We start from the raw sequence: 9,146 nt of genomic DNA, 5'->3' as shown, positions 1-9,146 counted from the left end.
CACCAGTCTAACAAACGAATTCAGCCCAGCGCTCTAAGAGTTCCCCACTGGCCCAGATGAAGTTTGAAATGCAGAATCTCATGTCTAATGCATCAGTTTATCTCCATACACAGTCAATTCAATTAAATGGCTTTATTGGCATGACTGTATACAATACAACATTGCCAAAGCTATGCAAAATACACAATTGACAGTCACATGGATGACCACCCAATATGTCATCATCGTCGTCATCATCACCATCATTCCAATTTGAATGACATAAACAGTAAAAGAACAAGAATACTTCAAAAAGCAACGTTAAAGCAACGCATAAAAATGTAAAGAAATAAAAGAAAAATACACACATTTTCTGTTCTTCACTGTTTCGCCTTAGACACTCTTGGGAGTAAAAAGACAGCTCCTTTTGTTTTTGTGAGAATGTTCTGTTAGGTCAGTCTTATCGCGAGAGTTGTCATTTTAGTTTGTTACTTCCTGTTAACAGTAGGATCACTGTCGTGTCGCCTTTTCGGGGAAAATGCAGAGAAGGTGAATCGCCTTCTGGCATCCACATATTCTACGAAATACTTTTACAACCATTATATAAAAGGTGAGACTTGACATTCGTAATTACGTCGATGTTTGGCATCAGAAAACATTATGTGTGTAGGGTGGCTTTTACGTTAGCATTGCTCATGTTAACTAGATAGCCATAACATCTGACAGCTTAACTTAGCTAACTCTGTATTTTGAGGTTTTGTCGAGAAACAACCCATATTAAAGCAAATTAAGATGTAGCTGGGGAAACTCAAAATTACATTCTATAGGGCTACATAGGTGGTCAATACTGTTCAATGTGGATGCTGTCTAAGGACGATAACTGTTTGCCACATCCAGCTTAGACTGTCAGTAACACTAGCCTAAGCTAAATCGTTAGCAAACGGCTCTATGAATTTGAACAATGGAAACAGCAGATGCCTAGCGTTAGCTGCTAATGGTAGCTGTTTGTTTTTAGCAATAGTGAGCTTGATGAACTGGTCTGGCAGGCAACTGCCTAGCGTCAGTTAAGAAATTATTGTACTATTTAAGACAAGTCTTTTTGAAATTAAGTTCTTAATCCGATACGTTGTTATTTTTAAATCAGGGACATATTACCAAACATTAGCATGCAGCTAGCGAAGTTAATTCCCAGCAAATAGCCCATTGATTAATGTCATCAATAAAAGTCCAGGCAGAGGCTTTGTGCTGTGGTGCATGACATAGACTCGCAGTTTTGGGTTGCTCTATGATGTTTAAAAAAATGTTTTAATCCAACGTAACGGTTCATATGCAAACATCAGATTGTGTGTTCTCAATATCTTGTTATTGATTTGTAGTGATAACAACATCCACGCAAGTCAGCTAGCAAATCAGTTGTAGATACGCATGTAACAATTGATTAAAAGCTAGATGGCGTGGCATATGCAATTGTGTAAGTTATGTTCTTGCACTTGGCTTGGAGGGGCGTTTGAAAGCATTCGCGCTGCGTTCCTTTCTTGTGACAACAGATTATGAATGCGGAGGAGCGCAGCGAGGATTTATGTGTGCGCGTGTGATGGCAGTAGGCTCGCAGTCATATGAGAGTGATTTCAGCGGCACCGCGAACTGGGAACTTAAAACACGCTCGAGGTGAGTGACGGCTGACATTAGCCCGATGGGGGGTGGGGGGACCGACCGCGTGGACTTCGGTGTGGTCACTGGGAGGGGATTTGACAAGGGTCATCTCTGCCAGTTTGGCCAGATGAGCTGAGCTGTGGAACAAAATAACAGTAGGTTCCTCGTGCCAATGAAACAGTGTCAGTAGTAGACTAGTGCTCTGGGGTTCCTAGTGTCAGTAGTAGAGCTCTGGTGTTCCTAGTGTCAGTACTAGACTGTGTGTGTGTGTGTGTGTGTGTGTCATGAGTCCTAGAGTATTCTAGTAGTATCTGTGGTTGTTTCTGCTTCCCTGTGTAAGTTAAGCTGCTCCTCTAAAAGTGTGTGTGTGTGTGAGGAAGTGAGCAAAATGCAGCTCCACCCAACACAGCGTCCGAGTCGCCCAACGGCACTGAGTGATGTCACACAGAACAATAAGAGTCATCTGAGAGGAGGACACACACACACACACACACGTTTCTGGCTCAGTCACAGTCATGTTGCTGGAATTTCCTGTTTTGATTTGTTTTTATATCCTCCTTCCTGGAGAGTCAGTGTGTGTGTGTGTGTGTGTGTGTTGAAAGCCATTAATGTGTTGCTCTGATGCCGTATTGGTGTTGTTAGAATGGGCACAATATTGCAAAGGCGGTAAATGTCAGTATATTAGTTGTGTTTGCATGAAGCGATAGCTAGTTATCTAGTTGATGGTACAGGCGCACCTATTTATCTTTCGTAAAATGAATGGAGGAAAAGATAGAAACTAGGGACAGGTTTTTGAATAGAGAGAATAGTCATTTAATCATAACAAATGTGGCGTTTTTTAGTTTTTGTCTACATTTGTTGTTTTTGTTTATAACGTCGCCTGCTAGTTAGTAGTCGAATGGGTCCCAGTGATAATGGACTAGTAACCCTAGTAACCCCATCTCTAGTAACCCTAGTAACCCCATCTCTAGTAACCATAGTAACCCCATCTCTAGTAACCATAGTAACCCCATCTCTAGTAACCCTAGTAACCCCATCTCTAGTAACCCCATCTCTAGTAACCCTAGTAACCCCATCTCTAGTAACCCTAGTAACCCCATCTCTAGTAACCCCATCTCTAGTAACCCCATCTCTAGTAACCCTAGTAACCCCATCTCTATTAATCCTAGTAACCCCATCTCTAGTAACCATAGTAACCCCATCTCTAGTAACCCTAGTAACCCCATCTCTAGTAACCCCATCTCTAGTAACCCTAGTAACCCCATCTCTAGTAACCCTAGTAACCCCATCTCTAGTAACCCTAGTAACCCCATCTCTAGTAACCCTAGTAACCCCTATCTCTAGTAACCCTAGTAACCCCATCTCTAGTAACCCTAGGGCCAATGATTTTCTGCGATAACGGAAAACGGACGGAATTCGCGGAATGAACACTTTGAAACGGAATTGCACCTTTGAAACGGAAACATCATTTTGTTCATACAAATCGCCCAAATTCCCCTGTATTTTGGGCTGCAAGGCTATATTTCTTTCAAATAAACACAACAACGATTGCAACGATGAACAAACATTAATTAAAGAACAAAACCACTGAGAAAATGTCACGTCTGCGCTGAACTCTGCTCCGGCCACGCCCCCCTTTTCAACGGTTGACCCACAGATTTCCGCTAAAGCCACATTCAGTCACATTCACGCGCTCGTCTTCCCAATCGCATTTAAAACAAAACATTTTTAGTCTTCTGTTCTGTTGATGGCTGGCAAACAACAATCTAAGAAGGGCACATATTATTCACTCATTTTAAGCCATCAATCTACCTCAGGGTGAACAAAATGAGCTGAAACGGAAAAAAAACGGAATTCACCAAATGTGAAACGGAAAATGCATTTTTTTTAAACGGAAAATCATTGGCCCTATAACCCTAGTAACCCCATCTCTAGTAACCTTAGTAACCCCATCTCTAGTAACCATAGTAACCCCATCTCTAGTAACCCTAGTAACCCCATCTCTAGTAACCCTAGTAACCCCATCTCTAGTAACCATAGTAACCCCCTCTCTAGTAACCCCCTCTCTAGTAACCCCATCTCTAGTAACCCCATCTCTAGTAACCTTAGTAACCCCATCTCTAGTAACCATAGTAACCCCATCTCTAGTAGAAACCCTCCCAGTGATAATGGACTAGTAACCCCATCCCTAGTAACTGTTATTGATGACTAAGTGAGAAGGGCAAGTTATTATCGATTACGACATTATGGATCTGACATGCTAATGGATGAGACAGGGAGAGAGAGAGAGACCACAGAGGCAGGCTCACTCCAGTCTAACACACCCTTACACACACACAACAATACAGCACACAGGAATGTTACTCCAGCACTAACACACACACACACACACACACACACACACACACAAACACACAACAAGACAGCACACAGGAATGTTACTCCAGTCCAATTTGCCTGAGTGTGTGTGTGTGTGTGTGTGTGTTGCAGTAGTCCTGAGGTGTGGTGTGTGACCTGGGGAAGATGAGTCTGTATGGTGGAGGCGGAGCCTGTGGGGGAGGGACCTATGATCGGTCACGTGATCGTCGTCGCTCTAGTGACCGTTCCCGAGACTCCTCCCACGAGCGTGGAGAGGGACAACTCACCCCCTGCATCCGAAACATCACGTCACCCACACGGCAATACAACGGTGAGTATACGCGCGTGTCTGTGTGTGTCTGTGTGTGTCTGTGTGTGTCTGTGTGTGTCTGTGTGTGTCTGTGTGTGTCTGTGTGTGTCTGTGTCACCTGATCTATAACCTTGTCTGTGTGTCTGTGTGTCTGTGTGTCTGTCTGTCTCTGTGTGTCTGTGTGTGTGTGTGTGTGTGTGTGTCACCTGATCTATAACCTCACCTGTGTGTGTGTGTCTGTGTCTATGTCTATGTCTGTGTCACCTGATCTATAACCTCACCTGTGTGTGTGTGTGTGTGTGTGTGTGTGTGTAGAGCGTGAGGGTGGTTCTCGGCCGGGCAGCCCCCGCCCCCAGCGCGTGTCCCCCACCATCAGGAGCGTGTGTGTGGACGTCCCGCCCAAGGCTCTGGGGGGGGAGATGGTGTTTGTGTACGAGAGCCCCAAGGAGGGCGGAGCCACGCGCCAGAGGCCCTCCGAGAGGGTCACACTCATCGTGGACAACACACGCTTCGTAGTGGACCCCTGTATATTCACAGCGCAACCCAACACTATGCTGGGGAGGTGAGACACACACACACACACACACACACACACACACACACACCCACACGTCTATATTCAGCGCTCAAGCGAACACTATGCTGGGGAGGTGAGACACACACACACACACACACACACACACACACACACCTCTATATTCACTGCGCAACCCAACACTATGCTGGGGAGGTGAGACACACACACACACACACACACACACACACACACACACACACACACCTACACCTCTATATTCACCGTGCAACCCAACACTATGCTGGGGAGGTGAGACACACACACACACACACCTCTATATTCACCGCGCAACCCAACACTATGCTGGGGAGGTCACACACACACACACACACACACACACACACACACACACACACACACACACATACACACACACACACACACACACCTCTCCATATTCACATATAACACTATGGTGTTGTGTTGATGTTGTGATCATCTCTAAAGTAGTATGTTTTGGTTTGTTTGTTTGTTTGTTCATTCAGGATGTTTGGCTCGGGGCGGGAGCACAACTTCACACGGCCCAATGAGAAGGGAGAGTTTGAGGTTGCCGAGGGCATCAGCTCCACAGTCTTCAGAGCCATCCTGGTGAGAGAGAGAGAGAGAGAGAGAGTGGTGTGTGTGTGTGTGTGTGTGTATATGTATAAGTATATATTAACCCCTCTCGTGTGTGTGTGTGTGTGTGTGTGTGTGTGTGTGTGGTCCAGGACTACTACAGGTCTGGTGTGATCCGCTGTCCTGATGGCATCTCCATCCCTGAGCTGAGAGAGGCGTGTGACTACCTCTGCATCTCCTTCGACTACAGCACCATCAAGTGCAGAGACCTCAGTGAGTACACACACACACACACACACACTCTCTCTGTCTGTCTGTGTCTCTCTCTCTTCTCTCTCTGTCTGTCTGTGTCTCTGTCTGTCTGTCTCTCTCTCATCTCTCTCTCTCTGTCTGTCTGTCTGTCTGTCTGTCTGTCTCCTCTCTGTTGGTCTGTCTGTCTCTCTCTCTCTCTGTCTGTGTCTCTTCTCTCTCTGATGTGAACTGTGATGGTGTGTGTATTGGATTTAATGACTGACCCCTGTGTGTGTGTGTGTGTTGTGTGTGTGTGTGTGTGTGCGCGTCAGGTGCCCTGATGCACGAGCTGTCCAATGACGGGGCGCGGCGTCAGTTCGAGGCGTACCTGGATGAGATGGTGCTGCCCCTCATGGTGGCCAGCGCCCAGAGCGGGGAGAGGGAGTGTCACATCGTGGTGCTCACCGACGACGACGTGGTCGACTGGGACGAGGAGTACCCGCCGCAGATGGGCGAGGAGTACTCCCAGAGTGAGTGTCTCTCTCACACACACACACACACACACACACACACACACACACAAGCTCTAAAGACAAGTATATACCTGCCTTAATAGTAGGGCTGAACGATTAATTGCATTTGCGATTTAATCGCGATACGATAGAACGTGATTTTCTAACCGCAACGTCCGCGATTAGACTGAAATATTATTTTCCCAAATCGTTCAGCCCTACTTAATAGGGAAGCCCTGCTCTAGAACCTTCCATATAGAAAGACAGTTTGACATAAAGCATGTGTACCAACTGTGTGTGTGTATGTGTGTGTGTGTGTGTTTTCCTAACTGTGTGTGTTTGTTTCTCCTGCAGTTATTTACAGTACAAAACTCTACCGTTTCTTCAAGTACATTGAGAACCGAGACGTGGCCAAGTCTGTTCTAAAAGAGCGAGGCCTCAAGAAGATCCGCCTCGGCATAGAAGGTCAGACCACAAGCTCTTACACACACACACACACACACACACACACACACACATTCAGATTCGACCTCATGCGAAGACCTATCTCTGTGAGTGTGTAGCAAGTCCACTCATGTCAAGAGGTGTGTGTGTGTGTGTGTGTGTGTGACAGGTTACCCCACGTATAAGGAGAAGGTGAAGAAGCGTCCCGGAGGTCGTCCGGAGGTCATCTATAACTACGTGCAGCGGCCCTTCATCCGCATGTCGTGGGAGAAGGAGGAGGGCAAGAGCCGGCACGTGGACTTCCAGTGCGTGAAGAGCAAGTCCATCACCAACCTGGCGGCGGCGGCCGCAGACATCCCGCAGGACCAGCTGGTGGCGCTGCACCCCGGCCCACAGGTGGACGAGCTGGACAGCCTGCCCCCGCACCCCGCCCCCCTTGGAGGCGCACATCACTACGGCAACAGCAACAACTACGAGCCCGATCCGGACGCCCCCTCGCCGGTCGTCTGAGACCCCTGCCCTGGCAGCTCCGCCCCCCCCCCCCCCCTCGCCCAAACCCTCCCAGCATGCTCGGGGCCGTGGACTTGGGGTCGTGACCTTTGCCCTTGGTTGCCTTCTGCACTTTCCTCTTCCTTAGCTTCTGCTGTGTGGCGCACACACGCACACACACACACACACACACACACACACACACACACATACACCCCCCCCCCCAAGAACGCTGACGGGAAGCCTCACACACCCTGCCGTTACCATAGCGACCCTGAGCGTCGCTGGCAGGGCTCCTCCCCTCTATTTATTTCCTCCTGTCTGTTTGTTTTTTACATGACCAAAGGAAATGTATTTTTTGTTAGTGGCTAGAGCTGAAGGGGCTGACTGAGTCTTGTTTTTCTAACTCTTGTTCTTACTCGGAACCTCACGGGGCGGGTGGGGCGGTACCGCTGGGTTCTTCTATTCTCATGTTCTTACTCTGGTTTAGGAGCTCTAGAACCTCACGGGGCGGGTGGGTCAGTACCGCTGGGTTCTTCTATTCTCATGTTCTTACTCTGGTTTAGGAGCTCTAGAACCTCACGGGGCGGGTGGGGCGGTACCGCTGGGTTCTTCTATTCTATTCTATGTTTGGTTGGGTTGGGTTTGTTTTGTTGATTTGTTGATTTGTTTATTTTTTCACCTGCAATGACTGCTGCCCCCAGTAGGGGGCGTGCCTGTGTGTGGGTGACGAGTGCTGTGGTCTTGTCGCCGGGGCAACTGGCCCCCTCTGGACATGAAAACGTGTGTGGCCTGGACCCTGTGCTCGTGGGCATGAACTCATTACAGAAATAAACACATGAAACACTGCACCGTCTGTCTCCTGGTGGCACCAAACACACACCCGCTCGCACACACACCCGCTCGCACACGCTCACACACACACGAGCGCTCACACACACACACACACACGAGCGCGCGCACACACACACACACACACACACACGCACGAACTCTCACACACTCCAGAGTATACACACACACACAGCATCTCTTTCACCTGCCAGCTCATCAGCCTGCAGTGCTGCCATCAGCCACATGGGGGCAGCAGAGCAAGTACAGTCACAAACGTGCATCGCAGGTCAGTTTACAGACACAGACACGCAGACGACACACACACAGACACAGCCGTTACACAGAAATACACTTCATCTGCAGTGACACTATGAGATTATCAATGCTGGTTATCAGCCAACATCTTTGTCCATCAAGTTTTATGAAAACCTCATAACCATTTCTGGGAAAACCATCTGGAAGATGCTTCTAAACCGCAATATGAATGACAAAGTTCTGTTTGGGGGACTACTGTTCCGGAGGGTTCTGGGTAGTTACTGGTCTAATTCAGACGAGTCTTTGACCCCAACATGCAGCTGGGGTTAAACTTCCGGCTCATCACTTGTGACTAGGAATCTTTGACCTGGAAACCACACCATCCAGATTGTGGGTCTGGCAGCATTCTAATCCCTGTTTAAGAGGGTATATGAGTTAGTCCAGTCCAGAGGGCCTAAAATGAATCCATGAGACCTCTTAGGGCGCAGGGTAGGGTAGCTATCAGTGAAGGGCAACATCTCAGCTGCCAGTAGGTATGTGTGTGTGTGTGTGTGTGTGTGTGTCGAGGTAGAGCTGTGTGTGTATGTATGTATGTGTGATCTATGGAGGTAGAGCTGTGTGTGTGTGTGTGTGTTTGAGAGAGAGAGATCTATGCAAGTAGAGCTGTGTGTGTGTGAGATCTATAGAGGTAGAGCTGTGTGTGTGTGATCTATAGAGGTAGAGCTGTGTGTGTGTGATCTATGCAGGTAGAGCTGTGTGTGTGTGTGTGTGTGTGATCTATGGAGGTAGAGCTGTGTGTGTGTGTGTGTGTGTGTGAGAGAGATCTATGTAGGTAGAGCTGTGTGTGTGTGTGTGTGTGATCAAGTACTCATAAAAAGGGCATTTATCAGTAATGAAATTCCTTGTGCTCAAGTGTCTGCTCAATTTAAAATAATAAACTAATTACTAG

At 47.7% G+C, this 9,146-nt stretch overlaps 1 protein-coding gene across 4 annotated transcripts; it reads left to right on the top strand.

Moving 5' to 3' along the window:
* The first annotated feature begins 453 nt into the window (after positions 1 to 453).
* btbd10b (BTB (POZ) domain containing 10b) lies at positions 454 to 7,615 on the top strand. 4 transcript variants are annotated; one of them, XM_031557910.2, is made up of 9 exons: positions 454 to 589; positions 1,527 to 1,647; positions 4,126 to 4,321; positions 4,616 to 4,862; positions 5,363 to 5,465; positions 5,585 to 5,705; positions 5,996 to 6,193; positions 6,530 to 6,640; positions 6,789 to 7,612. In XM_031557910.2, the coding sequence occupies exons 3-9, from the start codon at positions 4,156 to 4,158 to the stop codon at positions 7,127 to 7,129; spliced, it is 1,287 nt and encodes a 428-aa protein (XP_031413770.1). In that variant the 5' UTR covers positions 454 to 589; positions 1,527 to 1,647; positions 4,126 to 4,155; the 3' UTR covers positions 7,130 to 7,612. The 4 variants fall into 4 exon arrangements, with proteins under 4 accessions (XP_031413770.1, XP_012684230.1, XP_012684231.1 ...); XM_012828776.3 differs by having other exon boundaries at positions 4,123 to 4,321; positions 6,789 to 7,611; XM_012828777.3 differs by lacking the exon at positions 1,527 to 1,647 and having other exon boundaries at positions 465 to 589; positions 4,123 to 4,321; positions 6,789 to 7,611.
* Positions 7,616 to 9,146: the final 1,531 nt, after the last annotated feature.

This window comes from Clupea harengus, chromosome 20 (genome assembly GCF_900700415.2).
Source record: "Clupea harengus chromosome 20, Ch_v2.0.2, whole genome shotgun sequence".
Taxonomy (NCBI): Eukaryota; Metazoa; Chordata; class Actinopteri; order Clupeiformes; family Clupeidae; genus Clupea; species Clupea harengus.
Note: the sequence above shows the minus strand (reverse complement) of the source record. Positions and strands in the feature narration are given on the sequence as shown.